At 43.8% G+C, this 18959-nt stretch overlaps 1 protein-coding gene across 1 annotated transcript in view; it reads right to left on the bottom strand.

Annotated features, from left to right (window-relative positions):
- Positions 1-3130: 3130 nt before the first annotated feature.
- Positions 3131-18959, bottom strand: part of HGD (homogentisate 1,2-dioxygenase) — a 42127-nt gene continuing 26298 nt past the window's right edge. Inside the window, exons 9-14 of the mRNA XM_012641720.1 lie at positions 18367-18466; positions 16425-16549; positions 13677-13781; positions 10971-11097; positions 6136-6317; positions 3131-3490 (exon numbers count right to left, since the gene is read on the bottom strand). Coding sequence (XP_012497174.1) covers positions 3341-3490; positions 6136-6317; positions 10971-11097; positions 13677-13781; positions 16425-16549; positions 18367-18466 — 789 coding nt within the window. The 3' untranslated portion in view covers positions 3131-3340. The remainder of the gene's footprint in view (positions 3491-6135; positions 6318-10970; positions 11098-13676; positions 13782-16424; positions 16550-18366; positions 18467-18959) is intronic.

The raw sequence follows: 18959 nt of genomic DNA on the forward strand, positions 1-18959 counted from the left end.
AATTCTATATTTGGGTTCCATCTCCAGGGTTTCTAATTTAGTTGATCTGAGGCACACCCTGGGCCCTGGGAGTTATAGAAGCTGGTAGGACATCCAATTTACAGCCGAAGTTGAGAACTGCTGGATACAGTATAGAGCAGAGTTTCACAGCCTCGGCACTATTGATACTCAGCACTGGATAGTTCTTCATTGTGGGAGACTGCGATGTGCATTATAGAATGTTTATTAGCATCTCTAACCTGACTAGATACCAGTAGCACCCTCCCAAGTTGTGACAACCAAAAATGTCTCTAGACTTTACCAGATGTCTTGGGGTCGGGTTGGGGGGCAAAATCGCCTCTGTCGAGAACCACTGGTACGGAGCCATTGCTAGTAGCCTGGGCTGTGAGGGAAGCCTGTCAGAATGAAAAAGAGAAGGGTGGCTGTTATTGCACCCTTCTCTAACAGGAAAATATATAAAGATGCCAAGAGGATTTGGCAGAGAACCCTCCTGTCATTGGAGGAAACTGTATCAGGGTGTTTTGCTCTTTAAGGTTTTCTAAGAAAAGAGATGGCATATTTCCTGGGAAGCATGGTGGAGGAAGGCATCTTAGGGAATTAAGGAAATGATACAGGAAACTTTTTAGCTGACCTGAGGCATAATGGAAGGACACTAAATCTTTTTTAAATTAATAGCATGAATAGTCTAGCCTCGATGGAATATCGTCTCCATCTAAGGAGTTGCTGCCAGCAGTGGGGAGAAAAAGCACAAGGGCTGGGGTGCTAAGGGGATATCCAGCCAGAGTGCTGCATTAGCCCTCGTAAGGCTTTGCCACGAGACTGGTAACAGGAGCTGAAATGGGCGAGAGCTGAGGTGCGCGTACAGGAGTAGGGTTAGAATGTGCTCATAAAGGAGAGGCTGGGGTTTGTGAACCAATAATCTAGTGGCTGACTTAGTTGAGAGAAGAGTCCAGGAAGCACCCTAGGAGAGTGGGGAAGTGAGAGGGAAGGGAAGGACTTGAACAATGGGTGCATTATCCAGAATTGCCACTGTGGGTACTTGGCGCACTCAGTGCCTCTGGGAGCAGCAGAACACGGGGCAGCACATGAGCCTCAGAGGTACAAGGCAAGAGAGCTGCTGTATTTACCCGCTAATTCCCATTTGTCATGGGTTGAGGGCTACGTCCAAGGCTGTTCATTCCTCGGCACTTTTGCTGAAGTTTTGGTCTCAGGCAAAGAGTTGCCAGTGTTGGCAACCGAAAGCCCCCAGTTGGTGCCAGATGGTGACTGCTGATGGGATATAGGTGGGCCACTGGCAGCTGCTGCTACACTGGTCAATTTTAGAACTTATTTAAAGGTATTAACTGCTTAGCTAGGTAACAATGTTTAATTTTTAATAAAAACTTTTTTAATATTAAGGACTATTGAGAAGGCATGTCAACCTGTATTACCCTCAAAGATACCTTTACTTTATTTTTAGAGACCATGAAATGCCACAGCCAGAAACACAGCAGTTGTCCAGCCCTGTCTCCAATTCCCCTTCCCTCACCCCTTACATCCAGTCCACCAATGTGTCCTCACACCTCTATCTCTGCTGCTACCTCATTAATTCAGGACAATGACATTTTTTGCCTGAATGCAATAGCCTCCTCTTGAGCTCCCCACATTCACTCCTCTTTCTGTGCCTTGAGCCCAGACGGTGTTTCCTTAGAATGCTCCTCCACCTCCTCGTCCCACCCTGCCTCACCCCACTCTTCCAATGATTTGTTCTTCCCTATCCTTTAGATCTGGCTAAACGTCACTTCTTCATTGGAGACCTTCCTCTCTAAAGAGCTCTCCCAGCTCATAGCATGTTTTACTCCATCTCAATCCCTGTTTGTTTTCTTCTCAGCATGTTTCACAGTTTGTAATCATTTTGTTTATTTTGTCTGACTCGCTCTCTAGAACGTAACCTCTGTAAAGGCAGGGCCATGTCTAGCTCCTTGATCACACTACTGTATCCCCAGTAAGGTTGCCAGATTCAGCAAATAAAAATTTGAATTTCAGGTAAACCATTTATAATTTTTTAGTATAAATGTGTCCAAGTATTGCATAGGACATACTCAACACTAAAAATTGTTTGTAGTTTGTCTGAAATCCAAATTTAACAGGGCATCTTGTACTTTATCTGGCAATCCTAGTCCTTAGGCCCTGACACGTACCTGACTCTCACTACATATTACTGAATGAAAAGTTGGCAGCAGCATATCAAAATTGCTACTAGGGCAACAACGTGGGAGAAATGTGCTAAAACTACAGAACTGAAGTAGTGACAAGCATCACTTCCAATCATATTTCTGCTCTGATTTGCCTGTCTTCTCATGCCAGGAGAATCTAATTAACTGATACCCTAAGTCCCGGGCAGCCCAGTACTTGAGGGGATGCTGACCACAGGGAAGGAACTGTTAGGTACAGCCTTCCACACAGTGCTGCCTCATTTGTGTCACGGCCCTGTGCTCGGGCCTTGATCTGTGGTCCTGATCTCCTTAAGGGCAGGGGCTGCTTCTTACTTTTCAACCATTCATCCCTAGCATCTTGCTCTGTAGTTGGTAGTAAGGGCTCAAAGTGTGGTTAAAAAATGGATTGATAAATAAGTGACCAGCACTGAGGGGTTTTCTAGGATGTGGGGCTTTCCCTGCAAAAATGGAGGCCATCCTGGGCAAATTGGGACAGCTGGTCTCCCGAAGTGAATAAATGGTTCTCACTTTTTGGTGACTGGGGTTCTTGTCCGATATCATCATATTGGCTGCTATGTGACTACCAAGATTAGACAGTCTGTTGGCCTAACTCCTCATCTATTTTAGGCTGAAAGCTGGATGTTTGGAGCTCTGCTGACCCCCTAAACCTCCTCAAGCCTGGATTGGCTCCTAAGAGCCTGGCCGTGGCTTTGGCCTCAGCTCAGGGTCCCAATGCTTGGCCTATCCTTCCTTGAGGCCTGGTCTTATGGTCTCTAGTAGATGCCTGGACTTGTGCTCCTAGAAGGAAGGCCCTCAGGCCAAGCACATGGGAAGGGGCCCTGGCCTTGGTCCAATTTCACAGGCTTACCTGGCCTGCCGGTCCTGGCTGCTATAGGTCTGTGTCATCAAGACAATTATGATCAATTGTCACTTGGACAGAACATCAGCAAGTATTTATTGAATAACTAAGGTGACAACCATAGAACTTTCCAAATGTGCTTCTACAAATCAAGTTCTGAGTTCCTTGGCTATGAAAAGTGAGTTCTCATTTTAACCAACTCCCTTCCCCAATACTACCAGAGGGCATGAGATTCTCAAGGAAACCGCATAAATCCACTCTTAATTATGGTAGCGATGCCCCAGTCTCAATTAGGTTCTGTTGGGTTCCAGGAATTGGGGCTGAAGTGGCTCTTGAGAGGCTCCCAGCACTTGTAGTAGTCTTTGTCCAAACATCCGGAGGTCTTGAGTCCCCACTTGGTGACGGCCAGACTTAGAGAAGATTCAAACATAAATGCCTGGAGGAGATGAAAATGGGAATGAGAAAGAAGAGGCGAGGTAGATAATAAACACATTTGATTAGATCAGGAGAAGGTATGGGTAGGTGGAATCTTTGAATAATTAGTCATGCGTGTTATTTTGGTGAGGAGAGTAGCCTCAAGCCTGGGTTCTGTCTCTAGTCCTACCACTTATAAGCTGGTGAGACCTGGTACAAGACCCCTAACTTCTCGGGGCCTCAAGTTTCATTCTGTAAAATAGAACTGAGTGCTTAAGCCTCACATTGTCCTCACAGCATTATGGAGCTAAGTTTGTTAGATCCAAGGGCAGAGGTGAGAGAATCCTGGGAATATTTATCTTCTCAGGGGACATCACTTACTGTGGCTATGTCCTTGTGAAGAAGGGCATATTCCCCATTTTTCAGAGGAAGAAACTAAGGCTCACAGCTGGGAAATGACTTGCCTAAGTTGACAAGTCAGGGCAGAGCTCAAATTTGAGCCTGCCTTTTCAGGCCCCTGACCAAGAGATGGGCTTGGAAAAGGAAAAGGAGGAAAAAGGGGGAGTGGAAAGGAGAGGAAGGAAATGGCAGGAATGGCTATAGCACTTTCAAAAGCCATATTGCAGAAGGGTTTGAACGGTGGATGTTGCTCTGTGATCAGAAGGTTTTTATTTACAGCAGAAAGAATATGCAAATACTCTGTGCATTTTAGACATTCCAGCTTCATCAAATTTTGATTTTCCTACCCATTGTGGCTTTTAAAAAACAAACACAAAAAACCAAATTCAAAAATTCTTATATGCTCGCACTTGGAAATTTAAAAATTATGGAGAAGCAAAAGTAAAATAATAGAATTCTCTTGTGATACAACGCAGAGCATCCACATTAATGTTTGGGGTCTAATACGCCTGTACATTAACTTCTTCTTGACTGAAACAATGGAGATGAGTATCCCTGCCTGGCTTCCATGACAGGCTGATGTGAGGACTGGATGAGATCATGTGTAGTGCTATGCAAGTTATAAAGCACTATTCAGATAGCAGGGTCATTATTATGGCCATTGTTATTGTTGTCTCTTGGCTGATTGCTTCTTAGGGGCCTTGCTGTCTGACTAGGGTAACAAAAGCCCCATCCCAGCTGAGCTTTGAAGATAGTATTGTATCAAGTTAATCACTCCAAACTAGAAAAAGGATAAGGCATATAGATACACCTGAGTCTAAATTATACAATGAGAAATGGTGAGGAAGATTCAAAGTAAGTCAGGCAAAATTTTGAATCCTCCCCACCAGGTATTTTTGGCTCCCTGAATATCCAGAGTCTGCCATCCTCCTAACCCCTCCTACATAGGAAGCTCTTTCTCACTAGTATTCCAGGTCTTAGACATTACCCCAAAGTCTTTCTCCCCATAGGAACAGCCCTGTCTTCTGCCTCACTGATATGGAACACAGCTACCTGGTGACATCGATTACCCAAAGCCAAGCTGGGGCACCAAAGCTTATTGAGTGGCATCTCTTGGGTAGCCTCCAAGAATGCACTTCCAGGAGCCTTCAGAGGCAATAGCTTAACTGAGATTGTCAAACCACATCTCACTGAGATGTAGGGGTTCTACAGAAATTCCACAGAGGCCTTGCAAGGAAAAATAGAGCTGAAGCCAAACAGATGGGACTCTATGTACCCTTCCCTTTCAAAGGAGCTCCACCAACCCTGGCCCTGGGGCTGAGACTGAAAGAAAACTGCATAGGACAGATGGACAAATAATGCTAACTGCTTAGGTAGTTTGCAAGCATGGAGTCAGACAGGTCTGTGTTACAGTTTTAAACCAGGTAGCCTTGAAGGCATTTGCTTAAAAATGTAAAGGAAATTTGCATATGATTCAGCATAGAATTACTCCCTGTGGTTCATAAACTCTACCTCCAAGAATGCAAAAATAAAATAAAATCAAGTACCGCAGCCAACTGCAATTGTGTTCAGCCTCAATGTTTACAGCCTGACACAGGAGGAATACAAAACAGGGTTTAAATCCCATCAGTTTCATCCATGCCAAAGCAGAGCAAAGGAAAATGAGAAAACAGCTGAGAATTGCTGCTCACAAGCCCTGACTATAGTGAGGCAAAGGCTTCCTGACCTCCCCTTGGCTTGAGAAACTGGCTGAAGGTGACATCCTGCCTCTGCTGCTATTGTGGCCCTAGAGGATTACTTCAAAAAGCAGAAGACTCTGAGACATAGCGTATATACAGGGCTGCATACAAAACAGGAAGACCCTTCACACACTATTAATAATATTCCCTTCCATTTGAACAGTATTGGATGGTCTATAAGGTTAACTCACAGCCATCTGCTGGGTGGGATACCATACCCATTCTACAGATGTGGAAAATGAAACACAAAGAAGTTAAATGACTTGTTCAAGGTCACACAGGAAGTAAGAAGTAGGACTTGAAGCCAAGTCTGACTCCGAGTCCAAAGTTCTTTCTATACTACCACACCAGGAGTCTAGTACATACACAAGGGTGTGTGCACACACATGTGTAAACATACATACACAGACACACAATTCTCCTCTTTTGACTCCTTTTCTGTGACTTTGGAGAAATAAAAAGTAGTCACTCCTCTCAACAAGGTTGGGGAGCCCAGAGGCTAGCAGAGCCTATCATTGAACTTGCTCACCATGGTGCCATCAGCAACCCTCTCAGGTGCCAGTTTGGCCTTGCTGGCCTTCTCAAAGCAGTTGGCATCAGGCCCGTGGGGGGTCATGGTGCTGTGCAGGCTGCCCCCTCCTGGCAGGAACCCCCCTTGCTTTGCCTCGTAGTGACCTCTGATGAGTCCCATGAATTCACTCATGCAGTTTCCTGGGAAGGTTTAAGCACTGTTATTGTTATTATCCAAGGCAAGACCCCTCAAACATTATTTCTGCAGAATGCCAAGAAGATAGGAGAATCTAATACATTTTATAGGATTAATAAGGAATACAACTGACAGAAGAACAACCACAAAATATTCATCAGTGTGTCATTCTTGGCAGGCAAAGCTCTACTGCATCGTCATGTGGATTATCAGAGATCTTGCATTCTACAACCTGAAAAAAAGTAGGCTGGATCTGAAAGAAATCAGAGCCCAGACAAAATAATCATTAAAATGGAAATCATAATAAGGAGCATATGTATTAATACCCTATCATCCAAGCTTACAAGCCCCATATGTTCTCTCCCAGATCAGAACCCCTTCCCAATAGCTCCACTTTAGTACATGGCGTCACCGTATTTCTGGTTCCAAATCTAGAAGCTGAACTAGGGTGTGTGTGTGTGTGTGTGTGTGTGTGTGTGTGTTGACGGAAGGTGATGTAATGAAAAGAACTCTAGACTTAAAGTCCATTATCAAATGATAATCTATGCGTGAAAGAACCTTGGTATCTGTAAAACACAGACAATAAATGCGATTTATTATAACAAATACTATTTTTTATGTCTGAATCTGATATCATCTTATTCTTCTGTTCTTCAAAATGTCTTTTAGATTTGTTTCTTTTTTCCATTTCCATTGACATCCTATTCAGAGAATCCTAAATCTTAAAATTGGAAGGGATCCTTACCTCTCTGTTCAATACAGAAGAATTTTCTATATCATTCCTGACAGATTACTTCCTGGGCTCTGCCTGCATGTGAATGAAAGTTCTCTACTCTACAAAGCAACCTATCATATTATTGAAGAGCTCTGGGTATTAGAAAGTTCCCTCTTATATTAAATGGAAATTGGCTTTCATGTAAGTTAAATTCATAAGTCCTAGTTGTGCTTTCTGGGGTCACACAAAATTTGACAAAAATCACCTTGCTTCCGCTTTTCCAATCTTATGCTTGTAGAAACAAAGCTCTTTTTTAGAATAGCAATAGATTTAGAGCAACAATTAAAGAAATATAACCCCTCAGTAAAGGTAACTCCATCTCCATCCATCCATCTACCCATCCATCCATTTCCCACTTGACCCATCCAGCCATCCAACATCCATAATTAGACATTGTGCTGGGTACTGTGATACAGAGGTGAATAAGAAATAGCCTGTTTAAAGCTACTTATAGTCTGTCCTGTGAGAGTGCTGAGAGTCCAAACTGTGGACACAGTAGAAAGATATGGCAGTGGCAATCTTTGCAAACCCAAACATTTGACATGATAAATGCCTGCCTTTCTTGCCTACATGTGAAATATAACCAAGTGCTAAAATACTTTTATAATCAATGAAACAGCTACAACCACCCTGCCCAGAAAACAAAAAGCTACTGCAGGCCCCTACAAAGCGAGTGAGAGTGTGACAGCTCCTGCAGAAAAGGTAAGATCCAGATCATAGCTCTACTCGCTTCTCCATGAAGTGGAAATAGCGGAAGCAAATGTAAGCATAAAATGTCTATATTTTAAGAACAGTTCTACTCATAATTTAAATTTTCTGTCATGCTCCTTGCTCTAGTATGTTTCCTCAGGGTCACCTTCATGGCTTAATTTTAAGAAGAAAGCAAGACAGAATTCAGCTTTGATGTGAATACTAATTTAGGTAGCAATGAGTTTGGTGATGACATTTCTATGTCATTTTCTACATTTCAAAGGACAGTGGGGGATGTACCTTGCCTTTCTGATTAAAGCTGAATCTACTTGATTAAGGTGCATTAAGATGACTGGAGGTGATATTTCTACAGAAATAATTCCCTACTTCTCTTATAAAGTCACATCAAAGTAGCAAAGATTTTGAATATTGCCAAAGCAATATTTTTAATATCTCTGGTCTAATTTCTAACCGGGTTCTGTGTTTTTTTTTTTTTTCCAACTAACTCAGGCCTACCATACCTTTATAAGATCTCCCCTGGGGCCAAATTTACTTTGAGAATCACTAAAAAATTGTAGGAGGCATCTCACAAGGCCATTTGTTTCAGGCATTCCAAACTACAAATCAAAATTAAAGAGTGGGTAGAGCACTTATAACATAGGAGCAAGCTTGTCCAAGTCAGATCACTGTATTATTCCTCCACCTAGGTAGGGAGACAAACCCTAGCCCAGTGTTTCTCGACATGCAGTCTGCAGATTTCCTCCATCAGAATCCCCCAACTTGCTAGTTAAAAATGCAGATTCTGCGGTTCCACCTCAATATCAACCAATAAACTCTTTGAGGGTGGGCCCTGAGAATAAACTTTTTTAAAAAGGTATTCTAAGTGATTTTTATATCCCCTAATATTCTCAAAATGAGGTCCCCACAACAGAAGCATCAGCATCACTGAGGAACTTGTTAAAAATGCAAATTCTTAGGTCCTGTCCTGGACCTACGGAAGTAGAAATTCTAACTGTGGGGCTTAGTAATCTAGCAAAAGCCCTGCAGGTGACTCTGACACATGCTAAAATGTGAGAAGCACTACCTCAGACACACAGAATAAGCTCACTACAAGAACAATAGTGAAATATTGAATTATTTTATTTTATTTACTTATTGTCTTTGAGACAGAGTCTCTATCACCCAGGATAGACTGCAGGGGCATCGTCATAGCTCACTGCAACCTCAAATTCCCAGGCTCAAGAGATCCTCTTGCCTCAGCCTCTCGAGTAGGCTGGACAGGCACACACCAAGCTCGGCTAATTTTTTCTACTTTTAGTAGAGACAGGGTCTTGCTCTTGCTCAGGCTGGTCTCCCATCTCGCAAGGTCAAGTGATCCTCCCACCTCGGCCTCCCAGAGCTCTAAGATTACAGGTGTGAGCCACTGTGCCCAGCCTTAAATATCGAATTATGAAAGACTAGCATGTGAGGTGCAGGCTGTAAGCCAGGGCAATTCTCTCTCCTTGACAACAGCTCCTCTAGGGCAGCGGTCAGCAACCCTTTTGACACCAGGGACCAGTTCTGTGGAAGACAGCTTCTCCACAAACAGGGAGTAGTGGTGGAGAGGTCGCTGCCTTGGCTCCACCTCAGATCATCAGGCGTTGGAGTCCCCTGGGGAGCAGTAACCTGGATCCGTGGCATGTGCAGTTTCGGACTCCTATGAGGGTCTGATAACCCCTGCTGATCTGACAGGGGGCGGGGCTTGGGCGGTGATGCCAGCAATGGGGAGCGGCTGTGGGCGCAGGTGGGGCTTCACTTGCCTCCTGCTGTGTGGCCCTGGGGCTGGGGACCACAGCTCCACTGCACTAACTTCCAGGAGGAGAACACTTAGGGTGTTTAATGGGCTTGAAGTTCTTTAGAAAGGATTTATGACACTATTCACAAAGCAGCTGGTGTCTCTGTAGGAGTAACTGTTTTGTTTTCTCCACCATGATGGTATTACCTGAAAAGGAGGATGTTAGCATTTGACCACAAAGTGGCCTCCTTCCATCCTGAGGGCCTTAGTTCCCCACCCGATACAATGCCTAAATTTCCCATTATTCTGTTGAGCCCTGGCACCTGGGAGCTGGTATATGTAGAGAGGAACCTCATATAAATAGAAGGCCCTGAGGCTAAGGAAGGGTTTGGTTTCTAGAATGTTTCAGCTGAAATGCATCTTAGAGTCTTTCCAAAGCTCTATGTACAAAAAAATGTAAACTCCAGGACGTGGAATTGTACACTGACCTTTAGGTTTGATTTTCAGCTAGGTATTGCACACTTATAAATGTCAACCTCATTAAGTACAGTCATGAAGTATTTTATTCGTTCTTGGTGATGCATTCACTTATTAAATAAATATTTATTAAAAAAATGTTTTGTACCAGGCACTACGTCAGCCACATCAGTTAGTGGTCATTAGTGCCTGCTCTGGCATCAGACAGCCTGTAATTAAATCCTGACTCTATGACTTAACTAGCTGTGAGGCCTTGAGAGCTTTACTTAATTCCTCTTGTGTCAGTTTCATTGTCTGAAAAAAAGGGGACAACAATACTACCTATCTTTTACAATTACTGTAAGGATTAAATGTGTTAGTACTTTTAAAGAACTTATAACAGGGCCATAGAAACTGGCCAATAATTGTTAGCTATCAGTAATAATAATATTAATAAATAAAAAATAGATTTGTTAGGTTTTTTTCTAGGCAAAGAAAGCTCTACAGAAACTCATTCCAGAATAGAATCCATCCCCTAGTGTAGAATGCAGTCTGCTTTGCCCTGCCAAAATAATTGGAAAACGTACTCTTGAACAGATAGGTAATGAGCTTTCCAAAAACAAACTACCAACATCCCCACCACTTCCCATCTCCCAAAAGAAACAACTGAAATGTCAAGAGACTTTTTGCTTCACACTTTGCCAGCCTCTCTGCCTCCCTTCAGGGCCAGAGAAACTGGGATCTAGGCTCAGAGTCAATGCTTTGCTACCGCCCCTACAGAAGTTGTGGTATTTAAGTGGCTTTAAGTCTGGGGATCAGCTTTAGGCCTCCTGAGGCAGGGTCCTGAACTCAAGCCCATGCAAGGTGTCAAGAAACAACCCAGGCATTACTCCCAACGGGTAGTGCTCACTGCTTTGCTGTCCCTTTGGTTTCTCCATGTGGCTTGGCGAAAGAGAGACTTACTGTGGTAATAAGGAGGCCTGAAGGTCTTATCAGCAACCCCCCATCGAGGTGGGAAGATGACAAAATCAGCGATGGCCACTCCGGGGTGGAGAGACTTGGCAGTCAACACCGTGAAAATGGAGGGGTCCTGTGAATGCATGAGGAGAGACTGAACCTATGAGGCAAGGGAGGTGACTGGACAACATGCGTTTCACCCACACATGAAGGTGTTTGCAAGTGACAGTCTAATTTCTTTTTTTTTTTTTTTTTTGAGACAGAGTCTCACTCTTTTGCCCGGGCTAGAGTGAGTGCCGTGGCATCAGCCTAGCTCACAGCAACCTCAAACTCCTGGGCTCAAGTGATCCTTCTGCCTCAGTCTCCCGAGTAGCTGGGACTACAGGCATGCGCCACCATGCCCGGCTAATTTTTTCTATATATTTTTAGTTGGCCGATTAATTTCTTTCTAATTTTAGTAGAGGCAGGGTCTTGCTCTTGCTCAGGCTGGTCTCGAACTCCTGAGCTCAAACAATCCGCCCGCCTCGGCCTCCCAGAGAGCTAGGATTACAGGCGTTAGCCACCGCGCCCGGCCTGACAGTCTAATTTCTGATCACACAAGGGAAGTCTGGCTTAGCACCGAGGTGCAGTAATCACTCATCTGACTTTCCCCTCTTGCTGTGCTTAAAGCAAAATGAATTAACACCAGCTAAGAGAATTCTGAGCTGCTTTTTCACCCTGCTGAGCCTATATTACATGCAACCTACTACTCCATGGGTCTCAGAACCAATGGTGCCTGCCTCTCAACCTCAGGTCAGGGTGATTAGAGCTGGGATGTGCCACAGAGGGATGCTCAGAGTAAGGTGGAAATAGAAATAACACAATATCCAAGTTTTGGTGTAGACGTGCTTCTCTTTGAGGGAATCACAGAGATTACAGATGGTATCTGTGGGCAAGAAAGTCTGAGAACTGGTTCATTGCTTTCTTATCCTTGTTTGACTCTCAGGTCTAAAATATACCATTTACATCACTAGTCTTGGTAGTGGTAGTGTAGAGGTGGGATAGGTTGAAGGACAAGATCATGCTTTTTCAAGAACTTTAGAATTCTTTAGTGCAAAGATTGAGATTCAATTTAATTGAAACCAACAGTCATGTTTGCTTTCAGATGCTGTGCTAGGGCCTGGGGTGCAAAGGTGACTGGAGTCTATTCCCTGCCCCTTTAGCATCAATTGTGGGGTGGGGGTGGGTAGCTACTTCTGCCTGGAAGAATGAAGGAAGGCTTCAAAGAGGAGGTGATATTTGAGGTATGTCTTGAAGAATGAAGAAGAGAGAGAAAAAGGGAAAGAAAGGAGGGAAGGAGAGAGAGAGAGAAAGAGAAAAATGAGGGAGGAAGAAACGGAGAGAGGGACAGAGGGAAGAAGAAAGGAAGGAAGGGATGGAAGGAGAGAAGGAAAAGAAATTTTAATCACAGAAAAGACATCAAAGCACACAGAGATTTTGTCAAGAAGAGAGCAGGCTAAAACCCATGGTGCACTGACAGAAGGAAGAGGGCCAAGAGGTGGTACTGGAAAACGAGTCCAGGGACAGATGGTGAAGAGCATCAAACACCACGCTTCAGAGCTCAGACTTAATCCTAAGCCCTGGGAAGCCTGCAAAGGTTTTCGAATGCAGTGATGGAATAATCAGATCTGAATTTTGGAAAAATAACCATAGCAATAGTACAGAGAATATGGAACCTCTGGTAAATTCAAATGAAAAAAAACCCAACTCTTATTGCTGTGAGAGTTAACATTCTTCATCTGTTTCTCCGAAACTATTAAAGAGAAGGTGGTGAGGCACAAATAAAGCTTTATCAGTGTCTCAGGATCCTTTTTCATGCTGTTTTGGGCTTGCTGTCTCACTCTTCTTTTTCCCTTTGGTTTTATTAAGAGTTGCTGTTGTTCAAAGAGGTAGTTTTGTTCCCCCCAGAGATAAGATGAACCGGCTCAGAGTAATCTTTCTGTCTGTGATTCTCTGGCTTCTACTCTAATTATCCCTCCAGCTCGTGGGTTAAGCTAATCTCTCACGAACAAGGCTGCAAAATGAACCTTCCCCCAGGGTCTCAGAACCAGCACTTTATCAAGAATGTGGGGCCTTTGGGGCCTGCGCTGTAGACCAGGGACCTATTCGTGACTCCCTAACTGAGTGAAAAATATGACCAAGTTCACAGTCTAGAATTTCTTTGGTTTAAATCCAAGCACTGAACATGAAGAACTTTAGAAGAGGGCCGTCGGCTCCATCACTGCCAAAATCAGCCAGGAGTGGAGGCACTGCGGGAGGCGGCCAGAGCACACAGAAGACACTCAAGACTCAAGACTTGTGAGGACATAGACTTCTCCAAATCCATAAATGCTCTTTTCTCCTCACTTCATCACTAACATTTAGCAGTTGGTTGTTTTTTCAGAATAAATGAAAATAGTTTCACAAAGAAACTAAGTTTCTACCCATCTAAAAGAGTTACTGTGAATCCTCTGTAAAGAGTGAAGCTGTGTTCAGGGGTGAATGCTGAGTATCTCTCCTGGCTCCCCCACCAGCTATGTTATTTACTACTCCCCCAAAGGACAAGTGACTATATCTAGGGCTTCCAAAGGTGATACTGGAAACGTTAGATCTGTGAATGTCAGGGGTCTACTGTGGACCCCTCTCACCCAAGGGTTGCCCAATCCCCAGGGCCACTGCATGGTTCAGACTTACTGCGTGGTCAAAGGCCACCGAGTTGATGACCATGAAGTTCTCCAGGTTGTACTTGTACGGTGTATAGTTCCCGTGCCAGGCCACAACATTGAATGGGGAAACATCCTAATCACAAAAAGCAGGGAAGGATGATTTTAGCCTCTAATGTTTTTGTAGCTGTGATTCCACAATATGTTCTGTGTGTAACTCTCTCCTTTTGATTTGATTCTGTTCTCAATTTAATCATACCATCCTTTGGGAGAAGTATAACTCTTAATCATTTTGTGGTTGCTTCACACACCCTCTACTGGGCCCTCACTTAGCCACGAACCCTATTTTTCCAGTTCATAAGCTGCAGCTGCCTTCCGATCACATGTGCAGCAAAGCACAGCACATTTTCCAAGAAGTGCCTTTTCAACAATTTTTAACTTAACTGTGGGAATCTGTGGATGTCAGCAATTCTCAAACAGTCTGGGCTACCTTCTGTTTCCTGGTGCAGAAGGCACCTGCTATAATGGTTCTCCAGGTAATTGCAGCCTAGAGAAGCTTCCAGTAGACGTAGTGCCTGGGTGGGTGAGTCGAGGAGAGGAGAGGAGGCCTCTAAGAGTTCCAACCCCAAGGACTTAAGATTTCAGAGCAATCTTAAGGTGATGTTTCTTGGCCCTGTACTGGGGTAGGAGGGGATCAGTGTTCTGTTATGGGAAGGTGGTCCCCACTGCAGCTATGTGTCTGTTTGAGAAATAGAATCCAACTCAAAATTTCCTGAAGGCTTTAATGAAGGGACTACTCATAGAAGTGTGGTTAGGGTTCAGTGGAATGACAACGGCTGTTGAGGTATCTGAGCCTAGCAATAATGGGAAGACACTGCCATTCCGAGGCATGTGGAATAAGGGAGGGAAGTATTGTTACAGACTCCAGCAAGAGCTAGAACCATGAAGAAGGGGGCTGCGCAGTGATATGTCCCATTAAATATTTACCAAATATTGAATGAGTAGCTCTCTGGAGAAAAATATAAAGCTTTTATTTATAGTGTTTTCTGATTTCTGGGGTGTAAATACTCTCACTATCATCATTTTTGAGCTATTAATGTGACATCACTGAACACAGAATTGGCAAGAGAGGTGCACATCAGCTCCGGCAAGTCAGTATGAATTGGCTCCAGCACACCGCTGGAGCTACTCAGCAGGAGATGAGGCTATAGGGAATGCGGCTAATGCCAGAAACACAGTCCCAAACAGTGAGAAAGAAGGGGAAAAATACCCCAACTTGTCTTTCCTTCTGCCCTCCAGTTTCCTGTGGGTTGAACTCAACTGGACACCAGCTGGCTAGGGAGCCCAGATGGTACAGGCCACATAAATCTGTGCTCCCAGGTCACAGATCATGGCAAAGAAGGGAGAATGGATCAAAAAGGGCTCACACAGAATAACCAGCTCAGGGTCCACGTGGAAAGTGGAAACCTTTCTGGATAAGCTGCTGGCTGCTTCTAGAATGGTAGTTCTTTATCAACTGTATGTAAAAAGTACTCTGGGGAGCATGCTTAAGACGAATGTAGATTTCCATCCCTCATCTCCAGAGGCTCTCATTTTTGCCAGGATAGAGTAGTATGAGACTTGTATGAGACTTGAATTTTTTTTTTTTGAGACAGAGTCTCACTGTGTTGCCCGGGCTAGAGTGCCGTGGCATCATCCTAGCTCACAGCAACCTCAAACTCCTGGGCTCAAGCAATCCTTCTGCCTCAGCCTCCCGAGTAGCTGGGACTACAGGCATGCGCCACCATGCCCGGCTAATTTTTTCTATATATATTTTTAGTTGTCCAATTAATTTCTTTCTAATTTTAGTAGAGACGGGGGTCTCGCTCTTGCTCAGGCTGGTTTCGAACTCCTGAGCTCTAACAATCCACCCGCCTCGGCCTTCCAGAGAGCTAGGATTATAGGCGTGAGCCACCGCGCCTGGCCGGGACTTGAATTTTTAACAAGCCTCCCTAAGGGTTTCTAATGCAAATAGCCCCTGAATTTTGAAAGACCCTGACCCAGAGAATATGAGCATGAAAATGTTGTCTGCCTCAGGGATTAATTTTAAGTGCCGAGCTGGTTGGCCTCTGCTGGTTGGCATAACCTCTAGATTCTTTCCAAGGACAATAACATACCTTGACAAATATAAGGAATAAGTCAAATAGAGAAAATAAAGCAAACAAATAATGTTAACCAGAAGAGATCTTTGGGTTCTTTTTATGGTATGATTATTTTATTCTAATATATTATATATTCAGTATATTAAGTAATATCATATAGAAATATATTATAGATTACATATTACGTTATTTATTCTAAATTATTATTTGTGCCTTTGCTTATGTCCTGAATTTACCAGGCTGGTGGTATAAACCAAGCTAATTAACTGAGTTCTACTTGCTTTGTATCAACCATTGCTTGTATTTGAAACATGGTAGTGATTAGAAAATATGAATCTTGGCTGATCTACTTGTTAACTCATTTTCCTTTTCAGAACATGTTACGCAACCTGCATATTATGTTTTCCACGCTGTTTCGAGAGACTGACATATCGCCAGGATTTTCCTTGCCTGGTGAGTGAAAAGAGCACAACCTTTGGAGTTAGACAGGGGTTCAAATGCTAGTGCTACCCCTTTGTACCTTAGTGTGTGGTAAAGATGACAAGATACATGCAAAGTATCTAACACAGGTCTTGGCAATTCACAGGTGCCCAATAACTATCCATTCTGTGTCCTTCCTACCAACCCTCTTACTTTACCTGTTTGGCAGCAAACAGCTTGCCCTGGTATTTATTAATCACAGTGTAACCACCTGGTACTTGGCGATCTTCATACCAGGCAACGGGTATCAAGAAATCACGAGGACTGGCCAAGCCGTTGGCTCCTAGAACATAGTAACCCAAAAGTCTTTTAGACACTTTGAAAATGACATAGGAAAGATACCCTTGGTTGTGCAAAGAGAAAGGCTTTCTTTCATGTCAAGAGCAACTCCATAAATTGCTTTCATTGCTCAGAGACTCACTGGATTCTCAGTCTAGTACTTTTTCAAGAGGATCCAAGGAATTTTGTCAGAAAAAAATTCACAAATATCATCATTATTATCACCAGCATCACTTCCTAAGGTTGTGACTATGGTTAACAAAACCATTTCATATGCATTATCTCATCACTACAGGTGCGGGAAGGGAGGGGAGAAAGAGACTAGAAAAGAGAAAAGGGAAGATGGGACAGAATCCCAGACTCTATCTTTTCAAGGAAACCCTGATGACTCTAGAACTCATGGGCAGTCTGTGATCGCAGATAGGAAGGGCTACATACCGTTGCCCCAGGCATGCCTCTGCTCCTTAGACAGAACTCAGAATTCAAGTCTATGAAACCTCTCCAGCCTGAAAAGTCTGTCTGCCACTCAGGGAGGAACTATTCAGGACTTGTCTGCTTACCTTTGCTTAGGAGCAAGTGTTCTCTCCAGAGAAAGAAAATAAATCAAAAGACCAAATATGAAAAGCGTAAGTGCAAAAACATAATTTAACTCTGAGAGGAGAAACCTGGGGAGTGTTTTATCATTTCCAGCTCCTAGGGTTAAAAAAAATAAGCCCCCGTCTGGTTAGTAAATTATATATATTTTCCAGAGGGTACATGTTCCCTGGAACCTGGAGGCTAAGCTGACTGCAGAGCAGCAGGAAGCCAGAGCAAAGTGGGAAGAGTGGGCGGTGAGCAGGATGACAGCAGGCCCACCATGGCTCCAGCTGCCTCTCTGCTGCCTCCCACCTTCCTCTGCATATTTGGATCCCTCAGGGGAGTGACCAGAAGGCACATGCTGGCCTGTCCCTGTTTTGCTGTAAAAAGCTGTTCACAAGGAAGGGAAGAACTGGGAGGTGTGACCAAAGATGAAACGAAGGGCCAATTTTCCCAGCCACTCCATTCGCTCCAAGAGACGTTTTGAGAACAACCCCTCCCAACACTGCATCTCCTGCCTCCAATTTGCCAGAAGGATGGGGACTGAAGGGACCTTTGTTCACTTGTGAATGTTTTAATCTGCCTTGCAGGGCTGTAGTTTCTAGTTCCTTCATAGCACTGAGCGATGTACCCTTTTTGACTGTTGCATGTGTGGATTTTGTGGAGTATGCTCAGTAGGAATGTGACGTTCATAGACTATGTGTCACCCAGTTTGTCCCTTCATTCCGTAGGAATATAGCCCTGCCCATTTTTATGACTTTGCCCACTTTATTGTCTACACACAACCCATTGACTTAAGAAAAGGCTCTCCCTTCTATTCACAAAGCTCATTCACACTTGTATGCTTTTGCAAAACTGTTCCCTTTTCTCTTTACTTCTCAACTTTTCATCAAGAATTAGTCAAATCTTATCTCTTCTGTGAAGCTGTTCCTGGTGACTCTAGCACACAGTAACCCAAACTTCTACATCCTTTAGAGTGTACACTGTATAACCAGAAATTTATTATATATTGTCTTTATCTCCAGTGTTTGTAATATTCTAGGGAGATTTATAACGGGTTGGTTTGGGGCATTTTCTGTTATGTATGTATTTTATGGGAAGATACTTGGTCTAGAGGAGAAGTTGTCTAGAGGGAAAAGCTGAAGTTTGAGTGAGCTAGTGAGGGGAGAAAGATGTTTAACTTTCATGCAATTATCTGTATCCTATGTCTTAAGTGAGCCTTAGAGGCTCGTAGTGATGATTTACCAATGGGTCCCAGGTCAGGTAGCTCGAAGTGGATGCCGTAGACCTCCAGGATGTAGCCCCTGGTCTCCTCGAAGACATCTATGCTGAACCGCATTCCCCTCTGGAATGGAAAGCAGACATGAGTGTGCACTCTCAAATCACACCTAGAGTTATAAAGAAGCTACCTCAGGGCCACAGCCAGAGCCACATGCAAAAGTAAAGCTCTGCTTTGTTGAGCTATGTTTGAGAGATGACCAGATCAAAGATGAGTTAGAAAGAAAAACTTAACTCCTAATCACATCTGTGACCCAAGCCAATTCTATCTAGACTTATCTCTCATTGGGTCTAGAGATAATAGTATAAAAAAATGTACCTTCACTGTCCCCACTGTCATCAATGGGAACAGGGCCTTACCCAGCATGTGCATAAATATTTAGGCAATTGAAGTGACAATTGCTCTTTGCTTTGGTATTGTTTGCTATGTTAAAACAAAGCAGGCACCCAAGCCTGCTCGCCCTTCAGCACATGGAGCCTTCTGCATAACTCAGACTCCCTTCCTGTCGCCCAGACGTGACAGAGAAATTTTAGAGTTGGAAATAGCAGCAGCTGAAACA

Source organism: Propithecus coquereli, unplaced genomic scaffold (genome assembly GCF_000956105.1).
Source record: "Propithecus coquereli isolate 6110/MARCELLA unplaced genomic scaffold, Pcoq_1.0 Scaffold10, whole genome shotgun sequence".
Taxonomy (NCBI): domain Eukaryota; kingdom Metazoa; phylum Chordata; class Mammalia; order Primates; family Indriidae; genus Propithecus; species Propithecus coquereli.